This window comes from Balaenoptera physalus (assembly GCF_965194825.1).
Source record: "Balaenoptera physalus genome assembly, chromosome: 5".
Classification (NCBI taxonomy): Eukaryota; Metazoa; Chordata; class Mammalia; order Artiodactyla; family Balaenopteridae; genus Balaenoptera; species Balaenoptera physalus.
This window is the reverse complement of record NC_138884.1, coordinates 128,808,332-128,827,658: the sequence shown is the minus strand read 5'-3', so window position 1 is coordinate 128,827,658 and position 19,327 is coordinate 128,808,332. Positions and strand designations below refer to the sequence as shown.

The window sequence follows — 19,327 nt, the reverse complement described above, 5'->3', positions numbered from 1 at the left end:
AGTTTTGTTCTGCTACTGTTTCACATTCTTTTAATTCTGAATAACTTTCTTATCAAATTAGTTATAATAGTTTTGATGTGATGGAGAAAATCTATTTCACTTGCTAATAACAGTGCTGACATTTAAATTTTAAACAGCATTTAGTAGTAGGTACAAGAGTAACTTTCAAACATTTTAGACTGCAACCTAGAATAAGCAATATATTTTACATTGTGATCCAGTTTGCATGAACATATATATAAAGCAAAATCAGTAGTTTCCTGAAATAATACTATTTCTATGAGTGATATGTTCTGATGTTTTCTTTTCCTTTATTCTATTCTGTTTCATTTGAAAAGCTGCTGATCATAACCATCTAAGTTAATTTTTACACCACCTAACTGAACACAACTCTAGCTTGAAAGACATCGACCAAGAGGTTTCTGGTGGAAGGAGCAATGTTTACTATATTTTTTTTTTTAATGCAGTATGGAAATTTACTCCCTTCCAGTTAGAAAAGAATATTCATTTTGGTTTGATATTGTCACATTAAAATTTTTTACTGATCAAAGTAAAACTTCTTGATATTGTAAAAAAAAAAGAAAAAAGCCTTTAGTCTCTGGTTCCACATTTTATTAACATTACCCCAATTCAGAGTTTTATTTCTCTGTGGCTAATAAATAAGGTATACAAATTATATAAGGCTGTATTTATATAGATATAGATAAATATGAAATCATGGACAGTATGTTATGTCACCAGAAGGTGTGTGGATTGTGCCCATCATCTGGATGATTGTGTTCTCCACTGAGACAGGAGAGAGAATAAGTTAGTGGGAGGAATGTTAGTTCAGAAGCAGGACTCTTGGGTTCTAATTTTAGACATGCAATGTGAGACTGGGCCAGTTCCTTAACTTTTCTGATCTAAGTTTCTATTCTGTAAATGAGGGAATTGATCTAGAGTATTTCAAGGTAGAGTCTAATTCTAAAGTGCTGTGATTCTAAGTAAATGGTTGTTTATTTAAACCAAAGAGAGTGTTTCGTTATGCTATTAACATAGTACTAGTGGGTTGTAATTGGTAAAATAATAACTTTTTTGCTTATTCCTATTATATCTAAAATATTAATATCCTTTTGGTATGCTAACAAGAGGACACTTAAGTAAACATCAGGGTATGGATTTGTATATAGTTTAGTACATAGTAATGCATAGTCTAATACATTCTGATAATTATGATCATTAACCATAATTAATACATTATACATATATGCATCTAAAAACATGATAATTTTTCTGCATTGCTATGTGTCTTAGTCTGTTCAGGCTACTATAACAGAATACCATAGACTGGGTGGCTTATAGACAACAGAAATTTATTCCCCATATTTCTGTAAGCTGGGAAGTCCAAGAGCAAGGCACTGACAGATTGGTGTCTGGTGAGAACCTGCTTCCTGATTCATATTTGGCTATGTTCTCTCTGTGTACTCACATGGGGAAAGGGGCAAGGGAGCTTTGTGGAGTCTATTTTACTAATCCCATTCATGAGGACTACGCCCTTATCACTTAATCACCTCCTAAAGGCCCCACCTCCTAATACTATCACATGGAGGTTAGGATTTCACCATACTGATTTTAGGGGGGCCATGCACATTGTCTATAGTATTATGATAAGTTTAATGTGTTTTTAATAGATTTTGATGAGTTTGTGAGGAAACTTATTGTAATTAACCATAAACTATATCCACATCTCTTTCTATGCATCAGAAGTAAAGAATGTTTTTTGAATAAATGTGGTCCATGTTTATGTTTGACTTTATGTTCCAAAATAGTGGCTGAGCCTAGAGTGCTGTATGGCTCAGAAGACAGCCTTGCACAGGAGGCCTGGAACCTGAGGCAAACCAGCTGTGTTACAGAAACTTCATTAGCCCCAATTTTTCACATAGGTAGAAGTAAGGTAAAATAAGTATGAGGAACTGAGTTTAAAATTAAGCTTAGAAAGTATTTCTGCTTTTTCAAGATAAGTTGGAAAAGAAGAAAAAGTTATTTCAGGTTGATTGTATTTAGGTGAATTTTCCATTATGTTAGCATCAGCTTGTAGAGGAATCACCTCCTTTCCATGCTTATGACTACCAGATACCTAATTTCTTTAAGCAACATGGAAACCGATCAGAGAAGGGGACTTGGGGTGATTGTTTGGGGTGTTATTCATTGTGCTCTAGAGATGACTCTGCCGAAACATTAGGATTCCGGGGCAACATACTTCCTGATTTGAAATATTCCAAACAGGTATTTAAATGAAAAGCCATTTTAGTTTAAAAAAAAAAAAGAAGGATTATGTAGCCATCTGTTCATAGGAACTCCTTTCTGATTGTATAATGTATTTTCTAAAAAGGTAGTGTACACTGATCAAGGAAAGTATCCACTATATCGATTTTTTAAAATTCTCAAGTGACCTACAAAATATGTGAATGCTCACAAGAAATAGTACTATTTTAGCAAGATCCTAAAAAGTCTCCCTTAATTGCAGTTTTGAGTCTGGAGAACAGAGCTGGCACAAGCTTATCCTAAAAAGTAGTCAGGCCACATTAGTGTTTCTGATTATGTATGTATTTAATATACTCATTGCGCCAACATATATTAGCTCCAAATCAGGGTCAAATATATTTATCCCAAAGCAGTTCCAGTGTAACCTCTAATCTAACTTCATTCTAAATGCCTTTGCTTTCTTACTGAGTGATAATTTTTTATTTTGTTAATAATAATAGCTAACATGTATCAAGCATTTACAATGTATTGGGTAATATAATGTATAATATATAATTTTTAAGATAGATACTAGTATTATCCCCATAATTAAGATACATTTAACAAACTTTTATTGTTCTTTACTATATACCAGGCACAGAGGATACAGTAGTTAATAAAAAAGCAAAGTCTCTACCCTCAGAGAACATTCATTCGAGTGGGCGAGATAAATAATAAAGGAATAAATACATACATTGTGTGTGGCGGCTACATCTTGTGGACCTTAATGTAGTTGTCTGAGGTCCCCAGTTCTACTCCCTCTGACCTCCATCACTGCATTCTTGCTGAGCCTGCCTTCCACAGTCTGCTCCCAGCCAGTGAGGAACCATGACATTGACCCTAAGGCAGACTTGTTTCTGGGAAACACCGGACCTCTCCTACAGGTGACTTGGGCTCACAGATCCTCCAACAGCCTTGCTGAATCTTCCCTAGACTGCTGGGCAGTCTAGAACATATCCATGCAGTTCCATCTGAGGTCCCTTGGGTCTCTCCCAGCCTTTCTTTAACTCTCTCCCCGCCTTTCTTTGACTCTCTCCTCATTTTCTCTCATGTGGGCAATTTTCCTAATAAAATTTTTGCAGGTTTAACCCCATCTTGGCATCTGCTCCTCAGAGGACCCAGACTAACACATTATGTTAGGGAATAATAAGGGCTATAAAGGAAAAATAAAAGCACAATAAGAGGTTGTAAGTGTGCTCTCTTAAGTAAGGGTGGTCAGGGAAGGTCTTAGGCGGAAGTGGCCTTTGAAACACATATATAGTTGGAGAAAACTTCCAGAGTCAAGTAAATTGCTTGAGATTATATTACTTATTTGTGGTAGATTAGCAGATAGCTGGCACATTTAAATACAACTGCTTTAATATGCAATTTATAAGTGCGTGTTGTTAAAGAAAATGTAATAAGAGTTACCTATTTTGGGTGACAATTCACATTAGACAATTGATATACATATAACAAAACTTCTTCAAAGGGGGTAAGGAAAAGGCTCTGGAAACCATAGAATATCACAGTTATTTCCTTTCAGCCTGCTTCATTCTGGCCTTCCTTTTTTCCCCCTGTTCTTTTAGATTTATTTTGCTAGTGCTGCAGCTTCCATACCATTTCTTCAGTTAGTAATTGAATTTACCTTTTGTCCTTCTGACTCTTTCCAGTTCTGTTTCCTGAACTGTCTCCATCTCCTACACTGCCTAAGTTGTCACTGAAATGTGCTTCAAAATATTACACAATCCAGAATAATAAGCACATTGTTTTTGAAACTGAATTGTAACCTCTTAGAAATAACTTTTTCCCCCCTCTTTGCCCATATGTACCCAATCTTCCTATTGAAATCACATTATATTGAGAAGTCAGAGAAAGTTTATATCCTGAGTTGAAATCTAGTTCTTTTATTTAAGGAATTCAAATAGGGACATACCCTTTTATTTATCTAACAATACTTCAATGTGTAAGCCATTGAAATTCTTACACAATTTTACTTACTTTTTTCTTAGTTCTGAAAAGTTTAACTTTTATAAGCATTATAATTTTCTAAAAATCCTTTGATATATTTGTGAAGTGCTTTGATCAGTTAGTTTGGAATAGATTCCCCTTGCTTGTTCTTTTGGGAAAAGCCTGGCACTCTTCCACCTTTCATAGAAAGTGAGCTGCCCTTCTTCCTACAGAATAGAGCATGTGGAGGTTGAAAGTATTTTTCATAAGAAAAGGGGCATTCAGAGCAATACTTTCCTAAGCTTAATAAAAAGCAGTTGTGGCTGGGAAACTGCAATGATGTCATGTAAGTTTTATCTTGAATAAGCAGCAGAGTGAGGAAATTCCAGAATTAATAAGTCGGCTGGTACAGCTGTGCCCTGAGTTGGAAAGTTCAGGATGTTCTTTTCACACTCACGACTGGACATTCTGCTCCACTTCAGCCTTTGTGAGAATAATTGGCTCCCTCCATTTCCACGCTGCTAAAACATTTATAAATTGGTCTACTTAGAAAATGTAAAATTTTAGGTGGATAAATGGTCATTTTGACTAAAAATTATTGTCCATATTTGCCTTGATTTTGTAATAACCGATAATTAGTTATCTAGTCCTTTCAAATATTAAGAAATGGAAAATACCAGCCTTGAGAAATGATTGAAGGGAGTGGAGAGTTAAAAGCCAAGAATGAGGACTTCCCTGGTGGTCCAGTGGCTAAGACTCCTCACTCCCAGTGCAGGGGGGCCTGGATTTGATCTCTGGTCAGGGAACTAGATCCCGCATGCCGCAACTAAAAGATCCCGCATGCTGCAATGAAGATCCGCGTACCACAACTAAGACCTGATGCAGCCAAATAAGTACATAAATATTAAAAAAAAAAAAAAGCCAAGAATGATCTATTGCTGTAGTTGTTAATGTAGACCTAGTGTTATCCAGAAAACAATTGGCCAGCTGATCATCAAGAAATTAGCTAAATAAAATAGATAAAATTTTATGTCCCAGAAGTCAGTCTGTTGAACAGTATAATGGAAATTCTTCTAAAGTTTTGAAAAGTAGAAAACATTTTCATTTAAAGGAATGTTTTTGGAGTGTTATCACACTAGATGATTTCGTTCAGCCTTATGGTTATTAGTGTTGTGCATTTCTGTCCTCTTTATTTCCTCTTCTTTCTCCCTTCTTTGCCCTTACAGAGGAAAAAAAAAAGTTTACATCGATCAGAAGTGTGCACAATGCTGAGCAGAAACAAGCAGGTTTAATCAGAGAATGATTTTGTGTTTCTCTAATTTCATAATTAAACATGCACATTGCTTCTTTGAAAGTCTGAAAGTTCAACTTTTTATGATTATGAGTGCCTGAATGACTTTAGAGGGTGACTCTAAAATTACTCAATTTATAGATATATTTTCCCAAAATTAATATAATGGAGATTTTTTATTATTTGTCTAGACATAATAAAATAGTTTAAGGCTGAAATTATTCTGAAAGAGAAGTTATGAACCATGAGTTCTTAGAGCATATATTTTAGAGCCAGACTCACCTATTTATTCTACTTTGGAGCTAGAATTAAGCTAGTCACCTTAGCTCTCTGAGGCTCAATTTTCTTATATAAAATGGAGATTATAATACATTTCTCACAGGGTAATCATGAAAATAAAATAATACTTAAAATATAGGGAATTCCCTGGTGGTCCAGTGGTTAGGACTCGGTGCTTTCACTGTGGTGGCCTGGGTTCAGTCCCTTTTTGGGGAATTAAGATCACACAAGCCGTGCGGTGCAGCCATAAAGTAAAATAAAATAAAATAATACACATTAAATAGCCTTTATAAACCAGTGAGTATTGTGCTTGGCAATTAGTAGTCCATCAGCAAATATTATTTTCATTCATTTACTTTTTCTTTTAATTTTTTTTCTCCTTTATTTCATTTTTCATGTATACAAATGTGGGTGGAAAAAATGCCACAGTCCTTCTGCTGTTCTAAAAAGCCTATCATACTTCTTCAGACTTTGAAAGATTTAGCTGCTTTTTAGGTCAGTGGAAAACCCATTCAAAATTCCTTTCAAATTCTAATTGTGTAGCAACCAGATTGTGAAATTTGGCATTTCTAAAGGTGTCAGACAACTGAATTAGAATTAATAGACACTTCCAGGAAAGGAAGAAATACGATAGTGAGCAGAGGGCTATTCCATCATTTTCTAACCAATCTTAAAAAAAAAAACTTAAGATTCCCCCTTTTAAAATTCTCCTTTATGATGTGGAGAATACTGTTCTATAACATATTTAATTGCTGGCCCCTTTTTGGTGGTTGACAGAGTGGTGACACTGAGCATAGAGTTTAACTATTTGGAGATAGTTAAAATAATGCAATAAAATTTCAGTTTAATGAAAAATAGTAACATTTCAAATTGCTAATAAAGAACTAAACCATTTCATCAAAATGCATAATAGAATATGACTAATTTTTTATTTATTAAAAGATTAAAATGAACAAAAAATGGCATGATGGGACCCTCATATCTAGAGTTATCATAGATGCTAACATTGTTATTTTAAAACAGGTAAATACCAAAACATAAATAAAACTAATATATCTTTTTTTTAATATAACTTTATTTATTTATTTATTTTATTTATTTATTTTTGGCTGCATTGGGTCTTTGTTGCTGCATGCAGGCTTTCTCTAGTTGCGGTGAGTGGGGACTACTCTTTGTTGTGGTACGCAGGCTCTAGAGTGCAGCCTCAGTATCTGTGGCGCACGGACTTAGTTGCTCCGCCACATGTGGGATCTTCCCGGACCAGGGATCGAACTCGTGTCCCCTGCATTGGCAGGCAGATTCTCAACCACTGCGCCACCAGGGAAGCCCAAGGTATCTTTTTTTGGGTTTTTTGTTTGTTTTTTTATATTTGAATTTTATTTTTTTATACAGCAGGTTCTTATTAGTTATCAATTTTATACATACTGGTGTATACATGTCAATCCCTATCTCCCAGTTCATCCCACCACCACCACCCCTACCACCCCCTGCTTCCCCTGAAACTAAGATATCTTAAAGATATACTTTAGATTATACAAATTCTCTACAGTGATAATATGCATAAGTAAGATACTGTTCCTTTCTAGGGACTGCATTTTTCATAAGCAAATTTGTAAAGACTAGAAGATGATCAAAACAACCACCAATTTCAACATTACATACAGATCCTTTTGTAAATATGCGATGTTGCTACATGGCATTTTCATTACTCTCTTATACACTTGTCTTCTTCCAATCTCCTAAACTTAATGTGGTAGATAGTTTTCTATGGATGAGACATTTCTTCTCTGGTATAAACGTCTATCACAGAACTTTTAACTGAATTGAAATGGGAAGAATTGATATTTATGTCTTACCAGTTCCATGGCATATATTTCTTCAACCATATTTTAAGATATATCTATAACTTTATATTAGTTTGAGTCTTTTATACAAATATATTATTATATTTCATGATAGATGTGTGCTATATTACTTTCAAATGCTTTCGTGTTCTTCCATTTCTTGTTTTTATTTGTGTTTTATGGCATATACTCCCTAGTGCTTAAGGATTTGAGCAAAATTTAAAGTTTCAGCAAAGAAAGCTGCCAATTCAAATTACACACTCTCTTTGTCCCCCTGTCGTATACGTATATTTATTTATATGTATATTAGCATGTATTTTGTTATTACTCTTCTAAAAATGCATACATAAAGTTGAACCTAATCAACACACAACATTGTGGAACTTGAATTCCAAGTATACCCTGATCATGAAAACTGCAATAGTATGACGTTCTTTGAGTCATTGTCTCTCAGTCTCCTTGACTTAATACTAAACAAAAATAATAACCCAATTGAACTCTGGTGAATGCCATCTGGAACAATTACCTAATGATTCAAAGCACATTGAAAAATACAAAATACTTTAGAAATTCTGAGAATGACTAATGAAAAGACTTCATCTAGACAAGTTATTTTATCATGGAAGCTTGTCAGAAAAGAAGAACCCAACCCTTCTCTGCATCAATAATATTTGTATATCAACTTCCATAGCTTTCATCCCTTAAATTAATTAAGGGATGAAATTAATCTAAATATCTTGCACTATATTTTGATTCTAGATCCATTTGAAAAACTTATTCAGTAATAGCTTATATTGAAGGCAACAAAGATGAAACCCTTTGTTGTCAGTAACTTTTCTGGACTTTCTCAGTTAAAAGGCTGGATTGCTTAGACCAGGTGAAAACAAGATTATGAATAAAGACAAGTGACTTAAAAGATTTTAAAATAAGATTTTTAATTATTTATTAGATTTTGATCTGAGATTGAAATTATATGTCATAAAAGGAAAATTGCTAAATTGCTATTAAATAATTGCTACTAATGAAGAGTGTAAGTGGCTTTGCAAGTTAAGTAGAATAATAAAACAGCAACATTCACGTTCACAGGTTTTTGTGTCACATACAACTTTCTTTTCATAGGTCTTCTGATTCCGGTATGGTGGTATCCTCTGTAGGTTCAGTTGTTACCACTATAGGAATATTCTCAGATATCCATCCCTTAGGAGTCCTATTAAAGGACCGTCTTCCAGAAAGAGGACTGGCAAAGGCCATGAACCTGGGATCTGTTAGAAATAATAGGTCAAAATCTGGAACCTTAAATTTAACCATTTTTGATGCTCTTTCAAAACCTCCAAATGGGGTGGCAACTCTGTGAGAAATGGAAAGAAAAAGAATAAATTAATTAATATTCAAATTTATTTGCCAGAAAATAGAAAACAATTTAATACATGGTCTTATGGGCATGTTGTTGTGTCATATTCTTAGTAGGGTTTCAGTTTTTGACCTCTGAAGCAAGCATTTCCATTCAAGGACCATGCCTTTATGATAAAACAGATATTTGATAATAAATTGGTGTAAAGTCCTTATGTACATACTCTTAGTTTTGGACTGAACTAATCTGTTCCCTGGACATCACAACATTTCTTGCCTTTGCTGACAATGTTATACTTGCTTAAGATATTTCCTCCGTGCCTCCTCTCCACCAGCCCTCACTCCCTTTCTTAACCAAATTCCTGTCACGTTGATTGTCTTATGTCAGTCATTTAGTGCTTATAATATGGTACTTTGTATTGTTAGCTTCTCTTTTTCAGAGAACGATTTTGTTTGGGTCATCTGTGAATTTTAAACTCTTTGAGGGCAAGAGGTATATCTTTGCATCTTTCCACCTCTATCTCAGAAACATCAGAATCCTTCTAGTTGTCTGAATAAAGCCCACCTTCCTTACCTTGGCATCCAAGGTCCCATGTAACATTCTAGCTTTGTTTGATTTAGCCATTAATTATTCATTCACTCAGTGCCAGGCACAGTTCTAAGTGCTGGGGGTATACCAGTGAACAATGTAGTCAGAGTGTAAGCTTTTATATTCTGGCGAAGGAGACAGGCAATTAAAAAACATAAACAGAGTCATACAGAGTGAAGTAAGTCAGAAAGAGAAAAACAAATACTGTATGCTAACACATATATATGGAATCTAAAAAAAAAAAAAGGTCATGAAGAACCTAGGGGCAGAACTGGAATAAAGATGCAGACGTAGAGAATGGACTTGAGGGCACGGGGAGGGGAAAGGGTAAGCTGGGACAAAGTGAAAGAGTGGCATGGACATATATACACTACCAAACGTAAAATAGATAGCTAGTGGGAAGCAGCCACATAGCACAGGGAGATCAGCTCGGTGCTTTGTGACCACCTAGAGGGGTGGGATAGGGAGGGTGGGAGGGAGATGCAAGAGGGAGGAGATATGGGGATATATGTATATGTATAGCTGATTCACTTTGTTATAAAGCAGAAACTAACACACCATTGTAAAGCAATTATACTCCAATAAAGATGTTAAAAAAAATAGAAATAAAAAAAACAACAACAGTGGATTACAGATGAAAAAAAACGTGTAAGTCAACTATACGTCAATAAAAAACTAATACATTTTAAAAAACATAAACATATAGACAAATATCCAATAATGACAAAAGCTATGAGAAGATTAAAATAGGATGATATAATAGGGCACAACTGAATGACTAGATAGGTAGAGAACACATCTCTGAAGAGGTGACATTTAAACTGCCATCTGAAGGTCAGAAGTTAGCCATGGACCGTATGGCTGAAGCACTTCAGCATTTCAGGTAGAGGGAGTAGCTAATGCAAAGAATCTAAGGCAGAAATAATGTTGATCTTTTCAGGAAAAGAAAGAAGGCCTATGTTGATAGATAGGTGAGGGGGATGGCAGAAGGGAGAGAGGACAGAGAGGTAGATTGTGTGGAACTTTGTCCAATAAGGACTATGGATTTCATTCTAAGTGTGAAAGGGAGCCATCATAAGGTGTTAAACAGGGGAGTGGTAAGTATAATCTGATTAAATTTTTATAAAGATCACTCTGGCAGCTGTTACTATCTGAACAATTATAGGTGGACAAGAATGGAAGAAGGGAAGATATTGTAGCAATTCAAGTGAGAAATTATGGCAGCTTGGATTTTAGGTGTTTTCCTTGAAGAAGTGGGTGGTTTCAAGATGCGTTCTATGGGTAGAGTCAACAGGATTTGCTGACAAATTGGATAAAAATTGTGAGAGAAATGTAGAAATCAAGAATTACTCCTAGGTTTAGAGTTTCAGCAACTGGCAGATAGAAGACAAAGAGGAACAGGTTTGGTGTACGTGTGGAAAAAATTACTTTGACATCCCAATGGAAAGGTCCATGCTGGTTTTTCCCTATTCACTTTCGTATACTCTTTGTTCCAGTCAAACTGATACACTGCTTGCTCTTTTCCTTATGCTTTCCAACCCCATTGCCTTTACTTATATTCATTTTTCTCTGCCTGGAGTGCTCTGACCCTTATTACTACATTTCTAAATCCCCTTTAAGTTCTTTAAGTTCTAAGTATGTTATATAAGTAATTTATATTTAAGTATTTACTAATTTAACTTTCTTCTTGAAGCTTTCCCTGATCTTCCACAGCCAGAAATAAGCTCTTTCTCCCCTAAGTTTCCATGGGCTCTATTTTTACCTCCCCTGTAACCCTATTTTCCATCTTTCATTATATCCACTGGTCTGTCTGTCGTATTTCTTACCAGCCTGCACTCCAAGAGGACTGGAATTCTCTCTGATGTATCTTTGTAACTTACTCAATATATGTACTTGTATAATGTATTGTACCTAAAAGATTCTTATAAACGTTTGGACAATGGAATTGGCAAGTCTATATAGATTTTCCAGTATTGCAGAGACTATTTTAAAGCCTGGAAGAGATCTGATTTTCTTCAAAGCTCAATCACCTATGATCTTTCTTGAATATCTTAGTTTCCGGGTGATAATAGTGAGGGACCATAGAGTCTGATAAAGTAAGGAGAAAATGATTGATAGACTTTGAAAAATGAGATGGCTTTGATGTGTGGAATTGAAACATTATTGAAATAAAGAATAAATGAAAAATAAAGATAAAATGTGGTAGAGAGTGGGATGCTTGAAATTGAGATTTTGAAGGTGATGATAGGTATGGTAGTGACAAACTTTAAGAAAAGCCAAGAGTGACTAAGGTGGGATCGAGAGACGGATCCTTAAAAGCAAGACAGTCAAGGACTTGAAAGGGCTGAGAGTTCAGTGGATCATTTACGTGGATACTTAAGCCACCAAAAAGTGATGACAGGAATAGTACTGGGGCAGAAGAGGGAGAGCCAGATAAGATCGTCAGTGTCCACAGAGTGGATAGGTGACCTCAACAATGGCTGTAGCAGATGTAACTGTGTCATATAGTATAGAATCTCATGTCTTATTGGCCCATAATTTTCTTGTCTTCCAGTGTTTTGCTACCTTCTGAAGAACAGTATGTTTTACTTTCTATTGCATCTGTTCTCAAGATAACTGACCTTATAATATTTTCCCCAAATTGCTGTGGAAGATATGGATAAAAACAGATCACTGACTGATGCAGTAACCTCAGTCTAATGTAGTATTTCAGCAATCATATCAGTATAAACTTTCACATCCAGGGCCTAAAACCATTACTCTGGAGGTGAGAGAGATTGTTTAGGAAAAGAACTTTAAGAATTTAGATCATCAGTCAGGTGCTTTATGACTGTTAAACTTCAGAAGGCATAGTAATAATGAAAGCTAATATTTATTGACAGGGTACTGTGCACCTGACACTGTTTTAAGTGCTTCTCAAACTCTTTTGGTATAGGAGTCACCTTGGGATCTTGTTAAAGTACAGATGCTAATTCAGTCAATCTAGTGTGTGTCCTGAGATTCTGCATTTCTAACCAGTTCCCAGGTGATGCCAGCACAGCTGGTCTGACCACACTTTGAGTACCAAGCTTTACATGATTGTCTCATTAAATTCTCACAACAACCTTATGAGTTGATTCTTTTTATATCCCCATTTAATGGATGAAACTGAAGCACAGATAGTTAAATGACTTGCCCAAAGTCACCCACCTAGTAAGGTGTAGAATCAGGATTTAAATCTAGGCATCCAGACTCACTGAAGGCCTTCTCTTCTATACTACCTTATATCGTACCTGCACAAGATAATTCTTAAGGAGTATTGGGCCTTCTGAGATCACTTTCTAAGTAGAGCAGTATATTTAGGAATCTCAACCACTTGGCTGTGTCTAAATGATGTCAAACCAGGTTGCTATCACATTCGTGATGTAACTACGTGATTAATGTCCCACATTTTGTCACGTGATTTAGTGAATTGAAGAGTCTTTATGACTCAAATTTGACTCAGTATATAAGTAAAACTTCTTATTCTTGGATGTCCAAGATGTCCAAGACAATATTTTGTCATTTTAGAAATCTACCACTGTAAAGCAATAGTTTGTTCATTTGTTGATTCAGTCATTTATTCATCTAACAAATTACTGATTGCTTATTATATCTAGACACTCTGCTATATGCTAGGAATTCAAAGATTGTAGTAGGTCTTAACCTCAATGAACTCACAGACAAGAGAAGAGTGAAACGTGAGGGGGAAAAAAAACACGTATGGACCAATATAGTTACTTTAAGGGAAAAATTTCCTGAATGCAGAGGAGCTTAGGGTAAAGTTTAGAACCTGGGATCAGGACCCGCCACATAATTTTGTAGGGCACAGTGCAAAATGAAAACTCAAGCCCCTTTGTTAAAAAATTGTTAAGAATTTCAAACATTAAAGCAAAACATTAAACCAGCCATGGCCTTTTCAATTGTGGGGCCCCCAGCAATTGCACAAGACATACATTCATTTGCGGGAGTTTAAGTTTATGGTTATCCATTGGATACAAGAGGCTGGAGTTGAGCATTTCTAGATTTAGGCTGAATTTGGTCAATTAATCTTGTATTTATTAATTCCAGAAATCACCTTTACTCATTTATTTATTTTTTTCTGAATTAAATGAAAAAGGAAATGTTCCCGTGCCACTGAAATCCAGTATTTGGGTTTGGCATTTAGTGCATTAGCTTTTCCCTTTTTATCCAGTTCTGTTTTGTTTTTCCCACCCAATTTGTGGGTCATTTTCTTCTGTAAATGAAAACATTCCCTTCCGTTCATCACCCATCTCCTACCTCCTACCACTTATCCAGTGAAAGGTTGCTCTTTGAAAAGCAGAGTTTTCTTTTCTTTGGCACCATTGAGACTATATCCTGTTTAAATTTTTATTGCCCTTGGACACAAAGTAAAGAAAATCTTTTAACAGAGATGTTAAGCATTCAAAATGAGAGACTATTTGTAAGATTTTTAAGATCTCTGAAAATAGTTTCAAGTTTTAGTTAGTGAAGCAAAAAATTCCACTGAAAGATTTGGAATATTCTACTAAAAGATCACTGTGCATCTCTGTGATTCCCGTAACATAATTTCTTCAAACATAGATCTGACTTAAAATAATTTTTACACTTTATCGTCTATGTAGTGACTAACAAGCTTGTTTCACTCAGATTCGGTTAATATGTGCTTTGTTGTTTATTTCAATTGATGAATAATTGGTTTGCATTTGTAAAAATTAATAGTGCTGGACATATAAAACACCCATAATAATTACTGATTATTCTATAAGGTAAAAAATTATGTAAAATGGTTTTATAGAAGTTAAAATAAATTGCTCTACTAAATAGATAACGCATGTAATATATTTAAAGGTACTTAATCATATAATCACACAATGCATTTACAGATGAGGAAATTAAACAAGGAAAGGTTAAGTGACATACCCAAAGTCATACAGCTCTTTGAAGCAGAGCTGGAAACCTCCTTGCTCCTAGTTTACTTTTCCTCACATGTTACATAGGTTTAATATAGTGTTATTTAAATATAACATAAATATTTAAATATCTCAAAATGAGTATAAGAATACAAAGTTGTATTAAACTATGGGCTATTTTGAAATTATGATTAGACTTGGGAGCCCATTCTCATCCAGTCATTACCACTGCTGAAGGCTATAAGACTGTATCTCACTCTTACATGCTTTATTAACAATATCTAGTAATTATGTATAATAATATGGGGCTACCAAAGAGCATTATTTTACTCTTTGCAAAAGACTTTGAGAATATTTGGAAACTACTTATTTCCTCCCCCTTCCTCTCCCTGTCTCTGTTGTTCTCATTTGTTTTTACAAAAAGAAAAAAATAGATATATTCAAATAAAATTTTCTCAGGTAAAGGAGAACTACTAGCAAGTTAAGTTCTCTCCCCCCTGCCCCTTTCACACACACATACAGTGTTACATTTACAGAAGCCTTGATTTAACACAGGGAGCTACACTTCCTAATTATATAGTATTGTGTTCATTGTTATAGCACTCACTTGGTCTTTATACAATCAATAGGCATCTCTTTATAACCAACCCAGATACTATAGTGTGTTTGTAGAACTGGAAGCAAGCTGCTCAGCAGGTATGGGGTACTGAAGCCACAAGGTATACAGAAGTCATATGGCATCTCTAAAGCACTGATCTCAAAAACAAGCCTCAAGTATTCCATTAGTTTCCATTTTTTCCTAGTGTTTTACTTTTATAATTTTCTATATTCTCATTTTTGAAAAAAATTATATCATTGATTAGAATGGGCTTTCAACATCCTTTCTTTGCCATACCTCAAACCCTCCTTAAATTCTATGGTATACCTCATTTATGCAATAGATGTAGTACTAATACTATTAGCATTACTAATAATGCTAGTAGTACTAGATGTAATACTAGTAGATGTATTACTAATAATAGATGTACTACTCATACTATTACTATAGCAATATGTGAAAACTAAAATGTTAATAGTACAATAATTTGAAAAGTACTAAGGAAGGTCACTATTTAAATGCAACCTTTGTGGCATTCTTTTGTAAATCAAAAATTTACTCCTTAATTTATTAATTTTTAAGTGAATAATCACTAAGCGGCCTATAAATTGAGTGGGTGTGAGACAGGATACTGGAGATATTTTACTCTAAAATGAAAATCTAGTGGTCAAAGAATGGATTATGAGACCATTAAAAATATATGGAAATTATAAAAAATGGATAACAGGGAAAAATAAATGTCCATTGTGTAAACTATAATGCAGATATTATTTGGCAGTATTTTTGGTAGCATAAGTATTGGTGTGTACATGTGCTGGAGTCTTGGCCCTAAATTACCTTTAATCTGGCTTAAAGCCTACGCAAATATAAATTGGAACCTAGAGTTAGATGGTAATTCTCATAGTCCTGCATGCAAATTATTTCTGAAATTCTTGAACAGCTTTGTCATTTGGAGCAACACATAAACTAATAATCAACCTGCAAATTAGAAATTATTATTAAAATAACATTTTATAATGTGGGAGATGATCTTAGTGATTGTTTCTGAATTATAGCGTTCATTGTTACACTAAAAAGGGACTAAGGTTTGACATATTAATAATATTGCAAAAATGTGTCTTTGCGTAGGCTAAGGAGATATTATTGCCATTTAGAGTCTTTAAAAATTTTTTTCTACCAGAAGATTCAGTTCTCCATACCATGATATAAAAGTCTTGGTATTGCATGCCAAAGTGTCACCCAGGATAATTGAATTACCTGTTAAAGCTCCTGTAATCAGGCAGTTCTGCCTTTCCTTCAGGCTTGAGAAGTTTAGGGTATAAAGCCTCTAAAAGCTCCGGATCACTGCTAATGGCCTGTTCCCAGGGTGACTGGTAGTACTTAGGGACAGCTGTGGTGTTGAATCTTTCAGGAGGAATTTCCTTCAGTGGTCCAGAATATCCTTTGGAAAAATATTGCAAGAATAAGTAAACACAGAGTACCTAAGAGTTACTAAACTCCACCTAACATTTTCCCATGTTTAATTTTTCATGCAGGGGTAAATTTATGAAGAATGTATTCTTTTTATGATCTCTCAGAAAAGAGTAGTCTGAAAGTGTGAGACATTTTTAAACCCCTTTTAATTTATGGAATTTTCAAAAGAAACCACTTAGTGTTTAATTTTACCAAATCATAGTTAATTTTTTCCTTGACTATCTTAGTATATATTTGTTCAATGAAACTATTAACTTAATTTTTTAAAACTTGTGCCCTTATATTAATTTATACTAGGCCTTATATACCACACTTAATGGATTAATTTAGAAATATAAATTGAGTGTCTACTGTGGTCTAGGTTCTGGGGAAATATCAATGAAGACAAAATCTCCCTCCTGTGGAGCTGATTCTTTAGAAATAATGTTCAGGTGTTGACTATCCTAAATTTCTGAGTGGTCTGTAAAATGTTTAAGCTTCAAAATGGTGAAGCAATTTGTTTCCACTGTCTTAATCAGGCCCTTCTTATTCCCTGATGTGTCCATCCCTTGTTTACTTTGTTCCTGAGGATTTCTAACTTTTCTGCTTCCAGTCTCACCTCCTCAATTTATTCTCACGTGAGCTAGAAATTTTCTGTAAGTACCATTTAAAAGTCACACACATTCCTGGCATAAATGTGAAACCATTTTCACATGCATTAAGTGACATTCTTCAAGTCTTCAAAGGCACAGCTGTTTACTCTCCAGCTATACTACCATACCACCTAGTTATGTCTTTCATATTATTCTCTCTTCCACCATGTCACAACCTCTACCATATGATCACTCCTACTTTTGGGTTTCCCTGATGCTCTTTTCCTTCTCTAAAATGTTTTCTATTTTCTTCTGTCAAACCATGCCTATCCTTTTTTTACACTAAAAATTACTTTTTCTTTTCCAAAGACTCTTGATAATTTCACCAGTAGACAGTTATTTGTTTGCAGTAATTTAATTTTCTTCTGATTGTCTCCGGTATCAAATGGTAGTCTCTTCGGTAGGCTGCTTCTCTCCACTTGCCACTTAAGTGTTGGTGTTACTCAAAGCTCTTTTCTTAGACTATACACTCTGCCTAGAAAATTTCATTTATATTCTTGGCTTTAACTGTGACCTACATATTGACGATTCCAAGGTTTGTTTTTGATCTCCAGGCCCTTCTATTCAACTACCTATTATATTTGTCCAAATTAATACTCTCCTGGCACCCTTTATAACCTATCTAGACCTACATGCATCCATTTTCCAATACATCCTGCTTCTTTTTGTATATTGGTCATCTTAGCAAATGTTATCACTACACTCAGATGTCCAAGACAGAAGCACTGTCCTAGACAATTCCTCATTCCCACAACAAATCAATAAGTATTACCAACTATACTTGAGGATTCCTAAAATAAGGGCTCTCAACTTTGTGTTTCTGAATCACCTTGGGCACCTACTTAAAATGCTGATAATGGAGTCTTCCCTCCAAAGACAGGAAGTTTCAGGTATTGCTTACAAATTGTATGCAAGTGATTTGCAAACAGAACATTGGGAGATCTTGTTCTAGCAAATTACCTCTTTCCTCCTCATTTCCATTTTTACCTACCTGGTTCAGGCCCTGCGCATCTCTTGCCTGGGTTTTCACAGTAGCCTTCATACTAATCCTTTAGCTCTCAACCCTTCGTCCAGGCACCTCCCTGTTGCTGCCTGAGTGACCTTTTTAAGTGGAAAACTTTATCAAGTCACTCACTTCCCTTACTCCAGGTTCTATAATGGCTCCCCAGGACAAAAATCAGAGCTACTCAGCAAGGGAATTCCTCGGTGGTCCAATGGTTAGCACTTTCACTGCCATGACCTGGGTTCAATCCCTGGTCGGGGAACTAAGATCCCACAAGCCATGCAGTGCGGCCAAAAAAAAAACCTATTCATTATGACACAAATGGCCCTACCTAACTGTCCAGCCAGCCTCATCTCCTGCCCTCTCCTCTCACATTTTATGTTCCAGAACTGTGGATCTACTTGAAGCTTGTGTCCCATTATGCCTCCCTACTTGTTCCATTTGCTCCCTGTGCCTGGAATACTCTCTCTAACTCTCGTCACCTACAAATTGCTATTTTAAGCCTTAGCTTTAGGTTATCACTTCTGTTTATTCACTCCTGACTTTCCCAGGAAAGCACAGTTACCTTTTCCCATGTCCTTCCTTTGTATAGTATACATAACTCTATTACCATGACTACCACATTTTATTTCCTATTCCTTTCCTAAAATTGATCAGAGTCAACCATATAGAAATTGGAAATTTTAAAATTCTGTATTTTAAAAAACTTATTGAAATCCCACTACCAAAACACAAATTTTCCTCAGTTTTTCTTCACCTATAAGCATAATGATCACATAACTATAATTCTAGTGCACATGGAATCGTGTATTTTATTGCAAATCAATTTTGTTTGAAATACTTTTGAAAGCTTCTGCATCATGTTCATGATCATTTTAAGGGTTTTGTAATAATCTAATAATAATCTATTGACTTGAGGAACTATAAATGGTCTAATCTTTTCACATTTTTGAATATTCCAGGTTTTCAAATTTTTTAATAGAATTAACTAATAACTTTTTTCTTTTTTGATATGCTGAATTATTTACAAGAAAGAATCCACATATGTTTAACCTCTCAGAAATAATACAATTCAACAATGCTACATGCCAACATTTTTGTTTGATTTTTAAATATATTTTTAAT

The 19,327-nt window shown here is 34.9% G+C and overlaps 1 protein-coding gene across 2 annotated transcripts in view; it reads right to left on the bottom strand.

The window, feature by feature from the left end:
• Positions 1-8,544: 8,544 nt before the first annotated feature.
• The window catches only part of MYOZ2 (myozenin 2), a 39,456-nt gene continuing 28,673 nt past the window's right edge, over positions 8,545-19,327 (bottom strand). For both annotated transcript variants that reach the window (XM_082463013.1, XM_082463014.1), the window contains 2 exons: positions 16,352-16,535; positions 8,545-8,974 (listed from right to left, as the gene is read on the bottom strand). In XM_082463013.1, coding sequence (XP_082319139.1) covers positions 8,740-8,974; positions 16,352-16,535 — 419 coding nt within the window. In that variant the 3' untranslated portion in view covers positions 8,545-8,739. The remainder of the gene's footprint in view (positions 8,975-16,351; positions 16,536-19,327) is intronic.